We start from the raw sequence: 21,971 nt of genomic DNA, 5'->3' as shown, positions 1-21,971 counted from the left end.
AGAAGGTGAAACACAATCTTCCTCACTTCTTAATGGATGAGGCAGAGGGTGTGTGCCTGGCACTTAAAAATGATCCATGCCACGTGGATTTCTTCTCTCATCTGCCTGGCTCTGGGACAGCTACATGCTCACTTTCTACTCAATGCAACTCATGTGACTCACACACATATCACATTTTCACTCCTTTTCTACTTGCACCCAAGACAAGGAGATCAGTAGCTGACCCATCCATATCAACTAATGGTAATTAATAGTTGACACTAACTGTTCTCTATTTGCATCACACAGGAAAATGAGCGTAGAGCTCTAGGAACTCAGGATTTACACAAGACATCGGGATTTACACCAGACATACATCTTACTGACATGTAAATGCTAGTTTTTCATCTTTTTGAGTTGTTTCGCAGTGGCAGTTTTCTGGCAGTAACTCATTTCCCGCGAGCTACTGTTTAGAGAAAAGCAGCAAAGCAAAACAGCAATTGGGACCACAAGATGACTTATCCTGATCTCCAACTCCTTTGCCTTCCTTTGGTCTAAAATAATCAGGACAGGCAGAAGCAAGTCCAAAGAACTAAGGAAGCCCCAGACCCATTAGGGGATGGAGGGATGGACTCCTACCATGCAAAGGCAACCCATCACACGGAGAAAGATAAATCCTTTAATGAAAATCTGAATACAGAGATCATCAAAGAAACTGGTTTAGATCAAGCACAATAGATGTGTTTAAAGCGTGAATACAACAAAATGAAAGGAAAGGCTTAACGTTAGACTGTAAAACACGCACTTCATCTCTAGAAAGAGGGATTTTCCCTTTTTAAAATTAACAAAACCATGGTCTGTGTATCCAGTGGGGCAAAAGGCACCATGAGTGGGTCTCATAAAACCAACAGGGAAAAAAAGCAAGCACATTGGCCTCTTGAAACAAACTGCAACAGGTAAAATTGACTCTGGATCTCTTTTGATAAAGCTACAAAGGCAACCTGGCAAAGAACACTCACTTTGCTCAGGGACACACAAAGGTTTCCAAGAGTCCCAACAGTTGTTTTTTTTTCCAAATGAAGCAATTACTCACGAGTTTGTCCATGACCCTGCTATAAAGTATTCCATATATCATTGTCTCCTTTCCCGATTAGTGAAGATCAGCTCTTAAGACTGCAGGCCTGGGGTCTTGCACAAGCTCCCTTCTTCCTAGCGTTTCAGGAACCACGGACATCAGTGCCAGTTCTGTGGGCTGAACCCCTCCCTGACCCAGAAGCTCGGTGGGAGCCTGAGACAGCGGCATGCCAAACAGAAAGTACCATCGCCACACACCACTGCTGATGTTCATGACATCCAGGAGATAACGAAAATGCAAAGCTCAAGTCAGGCTTGCAGTGAAGATGCAACCACTCCAGTTAGAGGAGATCATGGGGAAAAAGAAGAATGGGAGGCTTCGCTGGCTGGAAAATTTCATCTTTTTGGCAAAGCCTTCTGTGAGTAGGCTACATGGTGAAGCACAGTATTCTTCGTTTTGTAAGAAGCACCAGTTCCAAACCCTGCCTAGCTCTGTTTCTACCAGCTTGAAGGTAGTTAGATGAACTGAGCACATTGTGCTAGCTCCAAACGCTGGTATATTTGCAACAGTGCAGTTCTACCACGAGAGGTGGGGGCTGAGGCTGCTCAGCAGAAGCTGTGCCCACTGCAGAACACCCTGTTGGCAGCACAACAGCACCATGCGCTCTCTTTGAATACCCTGAGGGGGCCCTCTGAGCAGATGGACATCCCAAGGAAACCACCAAGGAAGAGAGAGCAGCCCTAGTGGTACCAGGTGGCACGTGGCACTCTAATCACATGCTGGTGATGTGGTTTAAGCAAAGATGCTTGTAAGGCTCCAGAATTTCACAGTGCAAGGCTTATCTGTAACTACAGTCTCATCACACCATAGCTGCCATGGTTGTGGATTTAATGGGGTCAGTCTAACCTCTCTGGTAGCCGTGGTCCCTAAGCCCATGCAAGTCGAGACAACAGGGATGCAGGTGAGGGAGTGTACACATCTCCCACTTTCCCTGAGCAGAGAAACTGTGTGGTGAACTTAAAAATGCATCAAAGCACATTGCTCCTCACATAGCTCATCTTCGTGAGACAGTTCAGATTATTTACACCACATGTCTGTGACCACTGGGTCACATTTTAGCATGGAAATTTCAGGTGAATGGGACAAGGAAATTCTATATCCTTAACATAGGAAATGCTTTCTTGACTAAAAGGAAGGTGTGTAACTTTGTTCAAAAGCAATTTTCCCTCCTCCACACTGTATTTCAGCTGCGTGGAGACAACTTGTAAACAAGGCAGTCTCCTTTTTCTGTCAAAAGCATTAACTCCCTGAAAATCCCCTATGGAAGTGTTTCTTTTGCAATGGCAATAGAGGATCTATGTAGTGGCTGTCCCCTAAAATCTTAACATCCCACCAACTCTATGAAACCTTTGGATTTTCAGCTTCCCACGAACTCCACAGGGTGTCTACTTACCTTAGGCAAAAACTGATTGCAGTCAGAAGGGTGGGAATTTTAACAAAGTATGATATCTCCTACCTTATATTACCCAGTCCCTAAAGACATGCAAAATAAACTTTAAAAACAAAAAAAAGTCCCAGCAAACACAGCTAGTGTACTCAGAGGAACTCTGGGGTGTCTTTGAGAACACAACCTACTGCGAGCAGCCTGCTTCCCCATTTTGTATCAGAATCCGTGCTGGCCAAAAATCTTACCGCTTCCCTCTGCAGTCCTACAGGATCACCTTGCCACGCCATTCCTGCCTTTCCCGCCTCCCGTTCGGTGCATAAATGTTTGGGTTTTTTTCCAGTACACAGCCCCACTGCTCCAGTTAAATAAGTTACCCTTGTAAAACTGTGGCTAAAAAACTGGTGACTCTGCCAATTACTCAGGAGTTTGGCAGGTTAAAACACACTGTGCTGTAAAACTAAGCAGACCATCATCTGAGAAAGACAGAGTCAGGACCACGAGGTTTGATGGAGTGACCCCAGCCACAGCACGGGAATGGTGTAGAGCAGTTACTTGGCTTAGGCAGGGCATGATGGAGAAGCTCTGCCTGACAAGGCACGTGTTCTGGGATCAGCATAGCGCATGCTATACTAGCATAGACCTTGAGCTTTTGCAGCCAGGGAGATGGAAAGAGTCCTCTATCATGCCTTCCTGGCATGGTCTGTGGCCCCTCCAACTAGGGTGAACACCTCAGCCAGTTTAAACCAAATTTAGCCAGAGCAAAACTCTTATAAGCATTTGGCACCTACAGGCTTTTCCAAGACCTTTAGTGGCATAGTACAGGACAGGAGAACCACTAGCAAATTCTTCTAAATAGCCCAAATATAAGGAGTGCATCAAAACACGTTCATGATAAAACAAGTCCAGAAATAAAACACTTCATATATTAATTGAAATGTTGAAAGCAAACGAAAGACAAAGGTTATCGTTCCCTGCTGTTCTAAGGTTGCCAATCTGGAACGCTACCTTGGCTTTCCAGAAGGCATCCAAGAGGCACTTTCTTCTTCTTTGTGGACTGTGCAATTTGCGCATACCCACCTGGCACTTAATTCTTTGGAAGATAAGCACAGCAGCATGCGGAAAGGGCCCATATGAAAGGGCCCCACTTGAAATGATAAGCATTAAGTTTGACAGGAGAACCAACCTACCTCCAAACCGAGCACCTGTCTTTGCAGAAGCAAACAAGATTACAGGCCCAAACTAACCATGGCTAAAGTAACCATGCCTTGCTCAGAAATCACACAGCCTGGCAAGTCACAGTGAGCCCTCCTGCACATCTCTCTCAGCTTCAAACCTCTCTTGAACATTTCTGGGTTTTGCTTCCCAATGCTTCTCTGGCAGACAGCAAGCAAATATCATCCCTTTTCATAGCAACTTCAAGAAACGAAAGCACCTCTAGAAATCACCAACTGGCAACAAAGATCTACCAGATCACAGCTGATAATATCCAGAAGTGAACCACAATGGACAGCATTGATCCAGTTGTCATCACCAACAAAGAGGACAGTTACTTTAAAAACCCAGATGGAGATCTCTGTTTCTCAAGGCAGAATGAAAACACATGGGACCAGACCCCTCCTATGCAATCAGCAATGCATTGAGGACATGTAGGAAGCCTGGCAGTAGGCTCTGTGGCTCAGTTTTACAGCTGGAAGAGCTGGGTTGCCTGTGTGGGACATGAAAGGACACAGGCTCACCATCGCTGGCAAGTTCTAGGACAAAACAGTGGTTAGGAACAAAACCGAAGGAGCTATTAGACAACTGGGTAAACACAAGACAGAATTATCAGATTATAATTAGGACTCTGCCCTTCTCATTTTCCTAATTACACATGTGAAACACCTACTAGAACACCCAGCTTTACTGGAAAGGCACCACAGTTGCAGTGGAATACAGCTACTTGAACTTGGATATCCAAGCTGAAAGAACAATTGAAGAAGTATATTCCAGGGCTTCTTTTAAAATAGCAGAAGTGTTGTATAAAAAACATTTCCCTGTACAGTAACATCAAAATGAGAAACATTAACATCAGCATCTTGCTTCAGCTATTATTAAATTTCCTCATAGCTAAAGGAAACCACAGAGCTCTGTTGTACAAGAGCTCTAAGAGCAATGAAAGGGAGCTCACCCACTGTGCAACACTGCAGATTGCTCCTAGCTCTGTGCGTCTCAAAATATATTGTGGAGCAGAAAATCTCATTTCCCTAGGAGGGAACATGGGTTTTCTAAACAACAACAAGAGAGAACTATGTTGTTTGCCTGGTTATTCAAGACCTTCCACATTTCCAGGGGAGAAAGATTCCAGAAGTGCCTGCTATGAGGAACTCTTCTCCTTGTATTTCTGGTAAGCATCCAATATCTCCTTGACAACACTTGGATCATCAAGTGTGGTGACATCTCCCATGTTGTTTGATTGTTCGGTGACTACTTTCTTCAGCAGCCTTCTCATAATCTTCCCTGATCGGGTTTTAGGAAGACGTTTCACCACCTGCAGAGAAGGGAAAGACGCACCCTTATTGGAACCTGGCTCCTGCTGAAACCACAAGGAAATTTGGCTGAAATGCCCTAAGCCTGGCACACTATCTCATGGCCACAGCTCCTTTGTGGCTCCTGGGAAATACCAGCCCATTGAGTACATTCGTTTATGTCCACGAAAGAAGTGTCACTAGCATCAATTCTTTGTGCTATCATTTATCCTTATCTAAGTGGACTTTGTTCCCCATTTCCTCATGGCTGTGTATCTCCAGGCTGGGTGCTGCAGGACACGCAGCTCTTCGGAGAATCAGGTCCCAAACAAGTTGTTAACTATTGCACTATAGAGCTAGTTACACTTGAAAACTCAGGCACTGATGATGACAAAGATCTCGATGCATTACCTGAACACTGCTGTTCCCCTTCACAGGCCAGGAATATAAAGCACACAATACTGCACGTCAGCTGCAGCATCTCCTATTCAAGGGATAACTCCTGTTTGCTGATGTTTCTCTGCCTAATTGTATCTGTCAGCCTACACACCTTCCTTCAAAACCAGAAGAATGTTAAATGTCTTGGCTGGGCTTCCTGCAAAAGTCTTAGCAATAGATTCAAAGCCTTTAGCACAACCTTGAGCCTGGTGAAGAGCTCTCAGGCACTGAACAGAGATGCTAGCAGGTCTCACGTTTTGCTACAGGATCAGGCTAGTAGGCTACAAAATTCCAAGTATTAACCAAAGGAAAGAGCTGCAGGACTGCTCTGCAAGGCTATGCACAAACACAGGGAAATAGAGATGTTTACTTGCAACCCTGCAAGTTCTGGGAGTTGCTCCCATCCACTGAGGATGTCCTGGGCTGTTCCAAGCCAAATAAGCCACCCTTCCCTGCTCCAGTTGTATTCTGTGACCTGTGTTCCTGGTGTGCACCTTCCCAGCCTGTGGCTAAAGCAGAGACCCTCAAAGAAGTGGATGGTCAGTGCCTCCAAGCACTGAGTGGAATGGATGCTGATGGGTCTTGGGAGGGAGCTGAGGGGCAGCCTTGTGCGCTCTCCCCAAACACACAAGGGGAGCTGCTGAAAGGTGAGAAGGCTTGAAACAGAGCATGCAATTCATCAGCACTCCCAGGGTCAGGCTGAACAGCTAAGTTACGCAACAGGAACAGTGCTTTGGGATCTGGAGTTGATGCTAATTATCAATGCTAAATAATTGGGCAGTGGAAAGTCTCACTGCCCCTGAGGGACAGTGAAGTTTGTGGCATTTCTCTACAGTCCAGTGGGATTTTATGTGATCCAAACAGGGCCACAGGGACCAGTGCTACATTGCTTCAGCAAGGGGTTAGCCGAAGGCAAGTGCTACGGTGAGGCTGTTGCACAGCGAACAGGAACATCCAGCATTTTGGGCCTGGGGTTACCGTTTGCCAGACGCCGTGCCAAGCATTGTGCTCTAAACACCCTCTGTGCATCCATCTGAAGGAAGGACAGTTCAGCATTCAGCCCAAAGAGAGCAGCCTCGGGGTAGCTCTGAATCATGCTCTGTAACAGCCCCACTAAGAAGCTGCTCTGCAGGCTGGAGCAGCTGGGTTGCTGCTGATCCTCAGGCACGGAGAAGGAGGACATGTGGACCACTGCACATGCCCCTCCCTACCCTGGGATCCCTCCAGCTACTTCTGGTTTTTGATTTCTTCAATGAGAAAGGGACAACAGCAGCATTGCAGGCAGGAAGGTGAGACTTGCTCAATATGCCCCTTCCTGTTCCTGGTCCCAGCTGTAGTCTCCAACTTACCAGAATGTGGTCAGGTACAGCATATTTTGCTATCTTGGAAGCCACTATGGTTTTGAGCTCTTCTTTGACACGGTCTACATGAGTTGTCTGCTCCTTTACCACTATGAAAGCAAAGGCACCTGGAAGACAAATGAGCAGAAGCCAAATACCTCACATTAGATCCTGGCTGGCAAGACCAGGGATGCTCATTCAAATGCCAAGGGAGGTTTCACATCTTTCCTATCTGCAATCTAGGGACTGCCAAGAAAACCATAGGTTTACAAAACGGAGTCAGACTCCAGCCCTCAAATGATGTCCCAGCTTTGTCTTGACATCTATGGTCCAGACTCATCTCAGTGACAATGACAACAACAACTCAACATAAATTACCGAAGTGTCATTGGGATCAGAAGCTGGCCAGCGCAAATCAATTATTCCCATTCTGTTCAAAGAACATCCCTTTCTAAGAGACACGCAACCCTTTTTAAGGAAGCTCTACGACATACATAAACACTGTGTATGAAAGTAGTTTAGGGGAGTAATACCTGCATTTGGCTTAGGAACATGCAGTTATTTTCATGGCTGGTTTTGCCTCTTGGCAATACAAATCAATCTAAAGATGACTGCCCTTTGCACCCCCTAGGCACCTCCTAACACAAAGCCCAAGTTAGAAATGAAGGAAAGTGTATGTAGATGTCATAGAATCATAGAATAGTTCGGGTTGGAAGGGACCTTAAAGATCATCCAGTTCCAACCCCCCTGCCATGTGCACAGACACCTTCCTCTGCATCAGGCTGCTCAAAGCCTCATCCAACCTGGCCTTGGACACCTCCAGGGATGGGGCAGCCACGATTCCGCTGGACAACCTGCATCAGTGCCTCATCACCCTCACAGGAAGACATTTCTTCCCAAGATCTCATCTAAACGTCCCCCTTTTTCAGCTTAAAACGATTCCCCCTTGTCCTATTCCGTGCAGTCCCTGATAAAGAGCCCCTCCCCAGGCTGCCTGTAACCCCTTTTACATATGGAATGGTTGTTATAAAGTCTACCTGGAGCTCTCTTTTCTTCACATACCTTCTCCTTTGATCTTGTGTGGATACCCAATCACAGCTGTCTCGGGGACCTCAGGGTGATCAGCCTTCACAGAAAGTGAAATAAAAATAGACAAAAAGAAAAATTAAAAAATAGAAAAATATAAATAAAAATAGAGCATAACAACTGCTTCAAGCCCTGCAGAGTCTACACCAATTGCTCTAGGAATAAAACACCTTGCTGTAGCTCACCCTCCCCTCAGCCAATCCTGCTGAAAGGACAACAGGAAAGCTCAATCTGCCTTCCTACTGGTGGCACAGCCATGGCCACATCTCTGGGAGCAGCATTTACCCACTGGATTTGCCCTGCTTTTAAACACACAAATAAGAACTCTGAAACTGCTAAGCCCGCTGCACACCAAGCTGAATTTACATCAGCTCGAAACAGGCTTTCTCTTTCTTTGTCTGTGCCCTTGCATGTGCATGGCTATGGTCCCAAGTGGGGGCTGACCACTGCCAAACCACAAGAAAAACCAGTCCTGCATTGCTCCATGCCACAGGGAACTGCTGCCAACAGAGCAAAAGTGAAGCTGCCAACATCACAGCCCACATCTGAGTGGGGTCTGTGAGTGCCCAAAGCACACCAGAAGGCAGAAATAATAGGCCTCTTCATCTTCCCAGAAGGGGAGAAGGGTTGTTTTGCTGAATGCATATTTTTATTACTATGCTACAGAACAGTGTTTGTTTCTGTTACTCTTTAGAGTATAATTTAACATTCTCGTGCAGTAAAAAGATAATTTGTGTACAGACCAGAAGAAATCACATATCTGAATGCCCCACCAAAAACTGACTTATGATATCCTAGATTAAAATATGAAAGGAATCATCACAGAGCAATCTAAGTACATAAATATGCTTGCATGCACACATGCATGCACGTATACAGAGAGGTAGAGGAACTGGATCCTGTAACTACAAACACAAACCCACACAGACTAAAGATTTACTCACAGAGGAGGCAGTAGGATCCCGCGTGCCACGCAAAAATGGCTCAGGTTTATCAAACATTACATTTAAGCACCACTTGCAGGCAAGGCACATAACATAGAAATAAATATTCAAGTCAAGCTTTGAAGATAAATGCTCTGAGGACTTTTTGTTTTCCATTCTCCGAGCTAATATTTTTCTCTCAAAATGAGGGGCTAGCTTTGCAGCTGACATGAATCAGGGCTGCTTCATATTTAACACTGCTGAATTCTCAGGCATACTCAGCTCAGAAAGAACGACAGATTTGGGAAGAAGAGGTTAGATGTTAGCAGAGGGGAAAGAACAAACAGGAGAGACAATTCCTTACGGAGTCTCCGCCAGCATCCAAAATCACAACTGCAACAGGACAGAACTCTGACAGCCCGACTGCAGGGACTGCCCACGGTGTGACCGCTCTCTCACTTGCCCATTTGTCATCTCCTGAATAAAGATGCTGTTTCCTTTTGCACATTTGCTATTCAAGATGCATCAAGCTGCTGCATGTATGCAGGGGCAGGGGTTTGAAGGCAAAAGACCCCGTGCTTGCTTAAAGTCATAAAGGTTCCTTCAAGGGGCCACCCTGCCCCACAGGTACGCCCTGTCAAGGGACCTCTACCTGCTCAGAACTTACCATTGCATCTTCTATCTCTGCCGTCCCAAGCCTGTGTCCACTGATGTTAATGACATCATCCATACGCCCCGTTATCTGGTAATAGCCTTTCTCGGTCCTGTAAGCACCATCCCCTGTGAAGTAGTAACCTACAGCAAAGACACATGGTAGTCAGCAGCAGAAACTGTGCCAGCCTGTTGCTCTGGGCTCTGACACAGAACAGACTATGCTCTGGGATGGCAGGTAGGGCGGGGTGGGTCGGGCAGTTCACAGGGACTTCTAAGCTTACAGCTGTATGACCTGCCACACCATTTCCCACTTCCCTCTGCCATCCCCAGCCTCTGTCTGCTTTGCCTACACTCTGCTGGCTACTAGCGAGCACCTGAGCAGCACCAAGACAGTGGAGGTCAGATCTTTGCCAAGATGGGCAAAATCCCTGCAGGCAATCAGCAGCAAACAGTGGCTGATGTTCCCTGTAGGAAAACCAAGGCCAGCAACAAGTCGTGCCAGGAGAGGTCCTGATTAGACGCCAGGAAAAATTTCTTCACCAAAAGGGTTATCAGGTATTGGCATAGGCTGTGCCAGAATTGGCTGAGTCCCCATCCTTGGAGGGATTTAAAAGACAGATAGATAAGGGGCTCAGACATATGGCTTAGTAGTGGACAGGTACGGTTAGACTTGATGATCTCAAAAGTCTTTTCCAACCAAACAATTCTACGATCCTATGAACACAACACAGTGATGCTTTGTTGGACTGACAAAAGCAAGGAGAGTGCTCTCTGATCTCCCTGGGCTTTACACATCCACAGCTGCACAGCAACACAGCTCAGGCACTATGGCTCTAAGATAAAATCACTTCAAATGCCACCTGCCAGCAGGCCATAGGCTATTGGGCTGTGAACTACACCCAGCAGTCATGGAAAACTAAAACTGACCAGCTGAAAGGGAGCAGTTCTATTAGATTTTGTAGGTGGGAACATTGCTAATTTCTTTAATCGCTTACACTGGGACTGATAAAAAGCCATTTTCACTGCAGGCTAACAAAGATTCAGATCCCAGATAATAGTCCCTCTCCATCACATGAGTATTGCAGAAACACTGCTATCAGGTTAGCTGAAAAAGAAAACCCATGATAAGCATGGTGTTTGGAGAATCTAAAACTTCTGATGGAAACTGAAAAAGATCCAGTGCTTCCAGGAAACTCCAGTGTCACTGAGAACATATCTGGGGACACAGACTGTGTTGGCTTCTCATCAAAGCCATGTTGGCATCTGAATTGTTCCTGTGGCACTTCTGAGCAGCAGCAGGCAGCTAGTGCTGTGAGATCTGAAGGTGGTTCTTGCCAGGACCCATTATTGGCCAATTCATGGCCTTTAGGTCATGCCTCCAGCCCTTCCAAATCAATTAAACAACTACCCACTAACAAGGTTTCAGATGCAAACAAGTAGTAAGTTATGAGGAACTACACGGTCATTCAACTTCTACCAGTTTCCTATTCTTATTTTCCAACTCTTTTTTACAACTTATAGGATTATCTCTCTAATTCTTGTCTACCTTTCAAATCCCTTTCAGTTGCTCCCCTGAGTGTCCAATCTCCTGCAACAAAATGTTTCCCTGGCACTTCTAATTAGTGCCAGATACAACTTGATCATATTTTTAAAAAAGGAAGGATGTCACACAGCCTGTGACAGTAGCAGTGGGATTCAGTGATGTGGGGGTGATTTCCCATCCAATATTCCTATTTCCCAGCGACACACAAACGGCCCCAAAGAAAAGGTGTTTGGACTTTAGAACTCAGGCATTAAAAATGTCTAAAAAATAAATTTCCTTTTGACAGCCAGAAAGGCCAATACTATCTCAGACCATTGGCGCACATTTGCAAGGTGTGACCCACAGCCCCAAGAAAATAGGATCTGGCTGGCACAGAAATATCACAAAGTGTTGCTGAAAACATTCTGTGTGTTTATACAGCAGCGCAACCTACCTTCCCTTAGCTCTTTCCTTACCTGGGTAGACATTGAAATAGGAATCAAGAAATCGCTGGTGATCTCCATAGATTGTTCTTGCCATGCCTGGCCATGGCTGGGCAATGCAGAGCGCACCAGACACATCATTGCCCTCTATAACCTTTCCCTGCAGGTTCAAGCACAGGAGGGATGATCAGGTGAGCAAAATAAGTGCTTCTGTGTCTCTAATGTGACAACAGCCACCCTGCTACTCACTGCAGACTGCTCGTGGAGGGCCACGGGGGGAGAAAATGAACCCACTCCTCCCTCGCCCCTTGAGGCTAGTAGCACAGCAGATAAGACACTTGTAAGGCTAAAAGAGAAGCGTGTGCTGTGATTCTCCAGAGGGCAAGGCCAGCAAAGATCAGTCAAGCAGCCAGAGGATGCCTAGGATGAGGCTAGCAAAGAAATGCCTGGATCCTGCTTTCCACTTGTGTTAATTGCAACATTCTCTTACTAAACTGCTTATGGAGGAGATTATATGCTTTACAGTTTAACAGAGCACTGCAGCCCAGACAGGGATCACTCTGCACAGCTTCATAGGCCAGCACCAGCTCTCTCACTGAAACACACACTTGTAGGGCCTCATGCTTTGCATTTCTCTTGGAAAACTCCACCAGTCTCATTGGCTGCTTCAGTCTTGCCACATCACTGGATGTTACATGCACTGCACCAGCTGCGTGACTTCGAACTGCTCTCACAAATGGAGGCAGCAGCTCTTAATTAGAAGCAGTGCAAGACCATAAAAACGGTGCTGAAAAAGCAAACATCCCTCTAGAGATCTACAGGAAGCTTGCAACGCACAGCTGGCAATCTCCATGGACATTTGAGACATGCTTGATATATGAATTCCTCATCTATTCTACCATTTTATAATGAAGAAACAAACATCCTTCCAGACCCTGTTCCTCTACCACCAGAAAGGTGATTAAAGCAGTGACATGCAGTAGCTTCTCTTTCAGACACCCAGTACAGCTTCGACTCACACTCTCATCCATCAGCACGGGCACAATCCCAAAGAAAGGTCTCATAGCCATAGCCGGAAGAATCTCAGCTTTCTCCTCTGAAGGCCGTGGGGCAATGCAGATACCACCAGTTTCTGGAAGAATAATGAAAAACAGAGTATTTGGGGTCCATCCAGTGCTGGATTAAAATGAATGCCAGTTTTTCTTAGTTAAAGAAAAGAATAGTGAAGACTTCTTGCAATAAAAAGTTCCTGAGAAGGAACTATGCAACACCAAGCACAGCGATCTGAAATAAAGGATCTGGAAAACAAGTTTTACAAGGAGTAGCTGAGGGAACTGGGATTGCTTAGCCTGGAGAAGAGGAGGCTGAGGTGAGACCTCATCACCCTCTACAAGAACCTTAAAGGAGGTTGCAGCGAGGCAGGTGTTGGTCTCTTCTCCCAAGTAACAAGTGATAGAACGAGAGATAGTGGCCTCAAGTTTCACCAGGGGAGGCTTAGGAAAAAGTTCTTTACTGAAAGAGTGGAAGAGGCTGCCCAGAGAAGTGGTGGAGCCCCCAGTCCCTGGAGGTGTTCAAGAAATGTGTCGACATAGCACTTTGGGACATCGTTTAATAGGAACAGTGGTGTTGGGCTGATCACAGAATCATAGAATAACCAGGTTGGAAGAGACCCACCAGATCATCGAGTCCAACCATTCCTATCAAACACTAAACCATGCCCCTCAGCGCCTCATCCACCCGTGCCTTAAACACCTCCAGGGAAAGTGAATCAACCACCTCCCTGGGCAGCCTCTGCCAGTGCCCAATGACCCTTTCTGTGAAGAATTTTTTCCTAATGTCCAGCCTAAATCTCCCCTGGTGGAGTTTGAGGCCATTCCCTCTTGTCCTGTCCCCCGTCACTTGGGAGAAGAGGCCAGCACCCTCCTCTCTACAGCCTCCTTTCAGGTAGTTATAGAGAGCAATGAGGTCTCCCCTCAGCCTCCTCTTCTCAAGGCTGGTGCACTGGATGACCTTAGAGGTCTTTTCCAACCTTAATGATGCTATGGTTCTGTCATTCTATGAAAGCAGCATAAAATCGATAAACTTTGAATTAAAATTGAAAAAAATTGATAAAATTGATAAAAGCTCTTGATAAACCAAGAGCTCTTTATGAATACAACAAAGCTTAAACACAGAAAATTCCTGGCAAGTCAAGACAACACCACCAAGGTCTGTTCTATCTACAGAAGACAGAAAGCTGCAGGCAGGCCCTTACCTTGGTGAGCTCGGATTAAGGAGTAACTGCTCCTACTCCCTTCTCTGCATGATGCATCATTCACAGAATCATAGAATCACCAGGCTGGAAAAGACCTCTTGGATCATAGAGTCCAACCATTCAGTGCTGGCTGCAAAAATTGCTGCCCACCATGTACATCAGTGACAAACCACCGAGTGTGGCCAGGCAGCCGCTTCAGGGGAAAAGCAGCTCCCCACGGTCCAGAGCGTGAGGATTGCTGACATCTGGCTTAGCTCTTCAAAGGCTTAGCTCAGACAGCCTGCAGATCCTGCAGCAGCAGTGGCAGCCACCACATGTGCGTTCAAGAGCCTTCCCCCAGACTCATCCGTGGCAAGTCGATTGGCCACAGTGAAGATCCCCAAGGACTGCAGACATCTGTAACACACACTGACACCCTCACAGCTCCTTCTCACACTAACAGGGTTGCCTGGTGGCAGGGACAGGACTCGCCAGCCCCATTTCCTACCCTAGAAGAGATTTTACAGGGAAACTATAAGCATATCAGGGGATTTATCTCACGGTGCTGTTTTTACAGCTGTCTAAAGTTGGCATGAAAAGCACTTTAGGAGTCTGAATTACTGTTATTACAAAGTATGAGATTAACCCACCCCTGACAGGCAGGTTGAGCTTATCTTCAATTCCCAATTGAATATTTTAATCATCCTTTTTCATTCCTGCTGGGATGAGCACTAAAGCAGATTTCAGCCTTAATCAGATCTTTTTCTATTCTAAAACTAATTCAGAAACACAAGAGAGAAACAAAAGCAAAGACCATCAGGCTTTTAAAAATACAGCTCTATAAATAAAAGTATGTTCTGCTACTTTGAGAGTGTATTCCTCTACCTGGTCTTTGCTGAAGTTGTGAAAGTGAAACCAGAGACTGAATTTGACCCTGAATTTGCATCCAGCTGCCCTGACATGGTGAGAAGATAGGGTCTTTTTGAGGAACCCTAAGCTTCGAGCCTGCAGAAAATAGTTTCCCATGTGGCCTACATACAAAATTATTCCACATTCAGTGATGGCAGACATCCACTTCATGTTTCTGTTTGTTTTGAAAAGCTCATCTTGAATTTTTTCAGAAAAAGGAAGTGTTGATCTGCTTGAGGGCAGGAAGGCTCTGCAGAGGGATCTGGGCAGGGCTGATCGATGGGCCAAGGTAAATTGTATGATATTTAACAAAGCCAAGTGCCGGGTCCTGCACATGGGTCACAACAACCCCATGCAGCACTCCAGACTTGGGGAATAAGAGGCTGGAAAAGCTGCCTGGTAGAAAAGGACCCGAGGGTGCTGACCGACAGCAGCTGAACATGAGCCAGCAGTGTGCCCAGGTGGCCAAACAGGCCAACAACATCCTGGCTTGAAATGGTGTGGCCAACAGAAGCAGGGAATTCCCCCTGTACTCGACACTGGCAACACCACACCTTGAATCCTGTGCTCAGTTTTGGGCCCTTCAGTACAGGAAACAGCGAGATGCTGGAGCATGTCCAGAGAAGGGGAACAGAGCTGGGGAATGGTCTGGAGAACAAGTCTTACAAGGAGCGGCTGAGGGGCCTGGGATTGTTTAGCCTGGAGCAGAGAAGGCTGAGGGGAGACCTCATCGTTCTCTACAGCTCCCTGAAGGGAGGTTGTAGCGAGGTGGGGGCTGGTTCCTTCTGCCAGATAACAATGGCTAGGATGAGACAAAATGTCCTCAAGTTGTGCCAGCAGAAGTTTAGACTGGATATTAAGAAAAATCTCTTTACTGAAAGAGCAGTGAAGCACTGGAACAGGCTGCCCAGAAAAGTAGTGGAGTCTCCATTCCTGGAGGGGTTTGAAAAACATGTAGACGTGGCACTTTGGGACATGATTTAGTAGGCACGGTGGTGTTGGGCTGACAGTTGGACTGGATGATCTTAAAGGTGTTTTCCAACCTTAACGATTCTATGATTCTATGAAACCCATGGTTGCTCTTCCTAAGCCAGCACTCATTCTGAACCCAGTACCGAGAGCTATATTTCAGCATGGGTTTTGCCATATCCTACACTTTCTGCAGCCAGCTTCACAAAAGGCAGAGAAGTCACATTCCAAGGCAGCTGCACAGTGGCAGGGATACATTAAAAATTATTTGCATTTTCAAAACCTATTTTAAACTGGTTTAGAAGTACCAAGCCAGCCTCTGACAAATGACAGTCAGCAAGGCTTCCAAGCTCTACCTTGTCCTAATGAATTCTGACTCCTTAGAGGCAGAGCTAGCAGAAGAAAAGCCCTACTTCCATATTTCCTGTGCCCATGCTGTCACCACAGACCAAATCCACCTAGACTTTAGACCCACAGAATGACAGAATGGTCTGGGTTGGAGGGGACCGTAAAGATCAACAAGTTCCATGCCCCCTGCATTGGACAGGGACAACTTCCACTGGATCAGGTTGTTCAAAGCCTCATCCAACTTGGCCTTGAGTACCTCCAGGGATGGGCAGCCATGACTCATCTGGACAGCCCATGCTAGTGCCTCACCATCCTCACAGGAAAACATTTCTTCCTAAGATCTCATCTAAATCTCTTCTCTTTCAACTTTAAACTGTCATCTCTCTGCACTCCTTGATAAAGAGCCCCTCCCCAGCTTTCCTGCAGGCCCTTTTAGTATTGGAAGGCTGCTCTAAGGTCTCCCCAGAGCCTTCTCTTCTCCAGGCTGAACAACCCCAGTTCTCTCAGCCTGTCCTCACACAGGAACTGCTCCAGTCCTTGAATCGTCTTTGTGGCCTCCTCTGGACTTGCTTTAACATATTCAAATCCTTCCTACACTGAGGACTTCAGAACTGAATGCAGGACTCCAGGTGAGGTCTCACAAGAGCAGAGCAGATGGGGACAATCCCCTCCCTCACCCTGTTGCTCTACTGCTTTGGATGCAGCCCAGGATACAGTTGACTTTCTGGGCTGCAAGCGCACATTGCTGGCTCATGTTGAGTTTCTCATCCACTACGATGTCCTTTCAAGCAAGGACAGCAAGAATCTGAGCAGGGATGGTGATGGATCGAAACAGGCTTCCCTCTGCTTTGGGTAAGTTGCCTCTGACCGCAGAGTGAAGCACATACTCTGCCACTATTGTCTTCACCACCAGAGACAGACTGGGCTGACTGATTTCGGGGGAGAATCCATATCAGAAGCACCAGCATCTAAATCACTGTAAGATGGGATCAACAAAAAATGCTACCAGGGTCTATTCAGAGATGTCTTTAAAAAACAGCTTTTGTTCCCAGCTGCATACAACAGCCGTGGGTTTTTTTATGAAACCAATAAAAAAAATACCTCATGTCTCTTCTGTACTGAGAACTACAAGTGAAACTCACACACAGCTTTGATTCTATTCCTGTCAATCAGAGCATAGCATTACCTAATATTTTAACAGTAAGAGCCATAGGAATTTTCCATCTATCTCATCTGCAAATACCATGCTAGTTAAATTGCTTCTCATAATTGCTATCTCACTCATATGCTGATCCAAAGACTTTCAAGTGGATTCTTAAATCACCATTTGCTGAACTTGATGCCTACCAGGCTTCATCAGCTGGCAACACGCTGGCGCTTCAGAAAGCAAGAGACCGTAGAGGACACTGCATACAACACTACAATTAACAAGCTTTATTGGAATTGTTTATGAGAGGTGACACTGCAGGCTCACAGCCAGCATCCATCAAACTGTTTCTATGATCTCTTTCCACGCTCCCTTTACATTCAACTGGCATATTTAAAGTTTCCAAGATTAATTTGGCTTACTCTTTATTGGAAGCATCCACTGTGAGGAAAGATTTATTCCACTTTTTAACAAAATCAATTTCATGAATATTTATCACTATATGATGCTTCAAGCAGCCAGTAACTGTTTACCTGCAAACCTATGCTTTGATCAAGGTAAGATCAAGCACTCTGCACTTACAGACTGTCCGGCAAATGTTCTTTAAACTCTCACATAACAGTTCCGGCTCCAAAAAAAATGGGAGAAATACAATTCAACATAAGATCTAACCTTGTACTTTAGAGGAAATAGACACTGCCTGCACACTGCATGCACCAGTTAATTGCAGACAAATTAAAAACAGTGTTAGGGCAAAACCAGATTCTTCTCAACTCCATCACTGTACAGTAACCAACTGCTTCTCCACTGTTTTATTTCAGAAAATGAGGAGGAAAACATATAAAACCTAACCAGTCAGCTTTCCTTCTGCTCATCATGTGAGAACCCAGATGGTTTATGAGATCAGTAATTAGAATCATAGAATAACCAGGTTGGAAGAGACCCACCAGATCATCGAGTCCAACCATTCCTATCAAACACTAAACCATGCCCCTTAGCACCTCGTCCACCCGTGCCTTAAACACCTCCAGGGAAGGTGAATCAACCACCTCCCTGGGCAGCCTCTGCCAGTGCCCAATGACCCTTCCTGTGAAAAATTTTTTCCTAATGTCCAGCCTAAATCTCCCCTGGTGGAGCTTGAGGCCATTCCCTCTTGTCCTGTCCCCTGTCACTTGGGAGAAGAGGCCAGCACCCTCCTCTCTACAACATCCTTTCAGGTAGTTGTAGAGAGCAATGAGGTCTCCCCTCAGCCTCTTCTTCTCCAGGCTGAACAACCCCAGCTCTCTCAGCCGTTCCCGATAAGGCCTCTTCTCCAGCCCTTTCACCAGCTTCGTTGCTCTTCTCTGGACTCGCTCCAGAGCCTCAACATCCTTCTTGTGGTGAGGGGCCCAGAACTGAACACAGGATTCGAGGAGCGGTCTCACCAGTGCCGAGTACAGAGGGAGAATAACCTCCCTGGACCTGCTGGTCACACCGTTTCTGATCCAAGCCAAGATGCCATTGGCCTTCTTGGCCACCTGGGCACACTGCTGGCTCATGTTCAGTCGGCTGTCAACCAACACACCCAGGTCCCTCTCCTCCAGGCAGCTTTCCAGATAGACTTCTCCTAGTCTGTAGCACTGCACAGGGTTGTTGTGCCCCAAGTGCAGGACCTGGCACTTGGCCTTCTTAAACCTCATCCCGTTGGACTCTGCCCAGCGGTCCAGCCTGTTCAGATCCCTTTGCAGAGCCTCCCGACCCTCCAGTAGATCCACACTTCCACCCAGCTTAGTGTCGTCTGCAAACTTGCTAAGAGTGCACTCAATGCCTTCATCCAGGTCATTGATAAAGACATTGAACAGGGCTGGACCCAGCACTGAGCCCTGGGGAAATCCACTTGTCACTGGCCTCCAGCTGGATTTCACACCATTTCCCACCACTCTCTGGGCCCGGCCATCCAACCAGTTTTCCACCCAGGAGAGTGTGCGCCTGTCCAGGCCAGAGGCTGACACTTTCTCAAGCAGAACGCTGTGAGAAACTGTGTCAAAGGCTTTACTGAAGTCCAGGAAGATACATCCACAGCCTTTCCCTCATCCAGCAGCCAAGTCACTTTGTCACAGAAGGCGATCAGGTTAGTCTGGCAAGACCTGCCTTTTGTGAACCCGTGTTGACTGGGCCTGATCACCCGGTTCTCTTGCATGTGCTTCATGATAGCACTCAAGATGACCTGCTCCATGACTTTCCCTGGCACTGAGGTCAGACTGACAGGCCTGTAGTTCCCTGGGTCCTCCCTGCGACCCTTCTTGTAGATGGGCACAACATCAGCCAGCCTCCAGTCCAGTGGGACTTCCCCAGTCTTCCAGGACTGTTGGAAGATGATGGAAAGGGGTTTGGCCACCACATCCGCCAGCTCCTTCAATACCCTAGGGTGAATCCTGTCCGGCCCCATAGACTTGTGGGTGTCCAGTCGGGCTAGCAAGGCTCTGACCACCTCCTCTTGGATCATGGGAGCCTCATTTTGCTCCTCTAACTCCTGGGATAGTACACAGACGGAACAACTTTCTTTACAATTAAAGGCAAAGAAGGCATTAAGTACCTCAGCCTTTTCCTCATCCCCTGTCACTGTTGTTCCTTCTGCGTCCAATAGGGGCTGTATGGTCTCCCTAGTCCTGCTTTTATTATTTATATATTTATAGAAAGATTTTTTGTTATCTTTCACAGACTTTGCCAATCTGATTTCTACTTGAGCCTTAGCCCTTCTGATTTTTTCTCTACACAATCTCACTTCCCTCCTGTAGTCCACCCAAGAGGCCTGTCCCCTCTTCCAGAGCCCATAAACATTTCTCTTCTTCTTGATATCACTCAAGATCTCTCTGCTCAACCAAGATGGCCTTCTCCCCTGCCGGCTTTTTTTCCGGAACATGGGGATGGCTTTCTCTTGAGCTGCTAGGATTTCGTTTTTGAAGAGCTCCCGGCCCTCATGGGCTCCCTTGCCCTTAAGTACTGTCTCCCATGAGACTCTGCCAACCAGCCTTCTGAAGAGTTCAGAGTCTGCCCTCTGCAAATTTAATGCTACTGTCCTACTAACCACCCTCTTCACTTCACCTAGAACAGAAAACCCTATCATCTCATGGTCACTTTGTCCTAGGTGTCCACCTACTCCCATATCCCCCACAAGGCCTTCTCTGTTCACAAACAGCAGGTCCAGGAGGGCACCCTCCCTTGTTCATTCACCAGCTGTGCAGGAAAGTTGTCTTCCACACACTCCAGGAACCTCCTAGACTGCTTCCTTTCTGCTCTATTGTACTTCCAGCAGATATCAGGAAGTTTGAAGTCTCCCACAAGAATGAGAGGCATCGATCCAGAGACTAACCCCAGCTGTTTATAGAAGAGCTCATCAGCTGCTTCTCCTTGGCTGGGTGGTCTGTAACAGACTCCCATCACAAAATCTACCTTCTTATGGGCTCCTCTGATTTTAACCCACAGGCACTCAATCTCCTCATCGCCACAATCCATCTCAATCTCCTCATTGCCACAATCCATCTCAATCTCCTCATCGCCACAATCCATCTCAAAGCAGATAGTAGTTAACATTGCTGCTCTGAATTCTGAGGTTGTTTTATTTCAGATCTGAAAATAAGAAGATTCTGGTCTGGATTAAATGGAGCTTGGTTGTGTGCCAGAAGCTAATTCACGACATTGAGATGGGCCGCAGGGTTTCTGAAGAGAAAGACTGCTATCTGGGATAAGGATGAAATCAGGACCAACTTGACTGGAAAGAGAATGAATATTCCACCCAATCACAGCTGGAAACTTAAGAGTGGCTTTTATTCAGCAGAGACAGAATGGCAGCAGCTGTGCTGCACCCTTGGTGTGGCCAGCAGGAGTAGGGAAGCAATCATTCCCCTGTACTCACGACTGGTGAAGCTGCATCTCAAATCCCGTGTTCAGTTTTGGGCCCCTCAGTACAAGGAGGACATTGAGATGCTGGAATGTGTCCCAAGAAGGGGAACAGATCTGGGGAAGGGTCTGGAGTACAGGGGCTATGGGAGTGGCTGAGGGAACTGGGATTGTGCAGCCAGGAGAAGAGGAGGCTAAGAGGAGACCTCATTGCTTTCTACAAGGACCCGAAAGGAGATTGTAGCAAGGTGGGTGTTGGTCTCCTCTCCCAAGTAACAAGCGACAAGATGAAATTAAATAGCCTCAAGTTGTGCCAGGGGAGGTTTAGATTGGATGTTAAGAAAAAATTTTTCACTGAAAGAGTGGTGAAGCATTAGCAGAGGCTGCCCAAGGAAGGGGTGGAGTCTCCATCCCTGAAGGTATTCAAAAAATGTGTAGATGTGGCACTTTGGGACATGGTTTAGTAGACACAGAGGTGCTGACAGGTGGACTGGATGATCTTAGAAGTCTTTTCCAACCTTATGAGTCTTTGATTCTATGACTCTATAACCCTTGAAGCCTATAGGTCCATGGAAAATTGTGGTTCACAACTTCAGGACGTATTGCAAGGCACCCTTAGCTACCTTTGAATATTGGTGCCCAGAAGAGAGAAGTGGGTGCTGAGGAAGGAGCTGAGAAGAACCTGCAGGACTCTCAGGTGCAGGGCCCCACCAGCCAGCAGAGCCCTAGCCAGAGTGCAGCACTGTGGCCTCTCTCCACTGCAGGCCAAGGCAGGCAGGTGGCAGGGACCAGCTCAGCTCCAACTGGAGAGAGAACTATGAGAGCCAGTCACTCTGTCCCGCAGGTTTTAAGTGCAAAAAAGCCTTAACTGATGCACACAGCTGCGCCAAGCATGTCACTAAAACAGAAGCTGTGCCAAGCATGTCACTAAAACAGAAGCACACTCCTTTTTCAGGCATCAAATGTCCACGTCCAAAGCAACTACAGCATACAACTTCACTCCTGGGCTGCCTGCGCCCAGCAGCCTCCTACCCACCTGTAACACAGCCAGCAAGCCTCAGCTCACTCCCTGTCA

The 21,971-nt window shown here is 46.7% G+C and overlaps 1 protein-coding gene across 1 annotated transcript in view; it reads right to left on the bottom strand.

Annotated features, from left to right (window-relative positions):
* Positions 1-704: 704 nt before the first annotated feature.
* Positions 705-21,971, bottom strand: part of ACSS1 (acyl-CoA synthetase short chain family member 1) — a 49,093-nt gene continuing 27,826 nt past the window's right edge. Inside the window, exons 10-15 of the mRNA XM_069850907.1 lie at positions 12,431-12,543; positions 11,445-11,571; positions 9,460-9,587; positions 7,846-7,909; positions 6,793-6,911; positions 705-5,028 (exon numbers count right to left, since the gene is read on the bottom strand). Of these exons, the coding sequence (XP_069707008.1) occupies positions 4,855-5,028; positions 6,793-6,911; positions 7,846-7,909; positions 9,460-9,587; positions 11,445-11,571; positions 12,431-12,543 (725 nt within the window). The 3' untranslated portion in view covers positions 705-4,854. The remainder of the gene's footprint in view (positions 5,029-6,792; positions 6,912-7,845; positions 7,910-9,459; positions 9,588-11,444; positions 11,572-12,430; positions 12,544-21,971) is intronic.

The sequence above is a fragment of the Phaenicophaeus curvirostris genome, chromosome 2 (genome assembly GCF_032191515.1).
Source record: "Phaenicophaeus curvirostris isolate KB17595 chromosome 2, BPBGC_Pcur_1.0, whole genome shotgun sequence".
In the NCBI taxonomy this organism is placed as follows: domain Eukaryota; kingdom Metazoa; phylum Chordata; class Aves; order Cuculiformes; family Cuculidae; genus Phaenicophaeus; species Phaenicophaeus curvirostris.
This window is presented reverse-complemented; position numbering and strand designations above follow the sequence as displayed.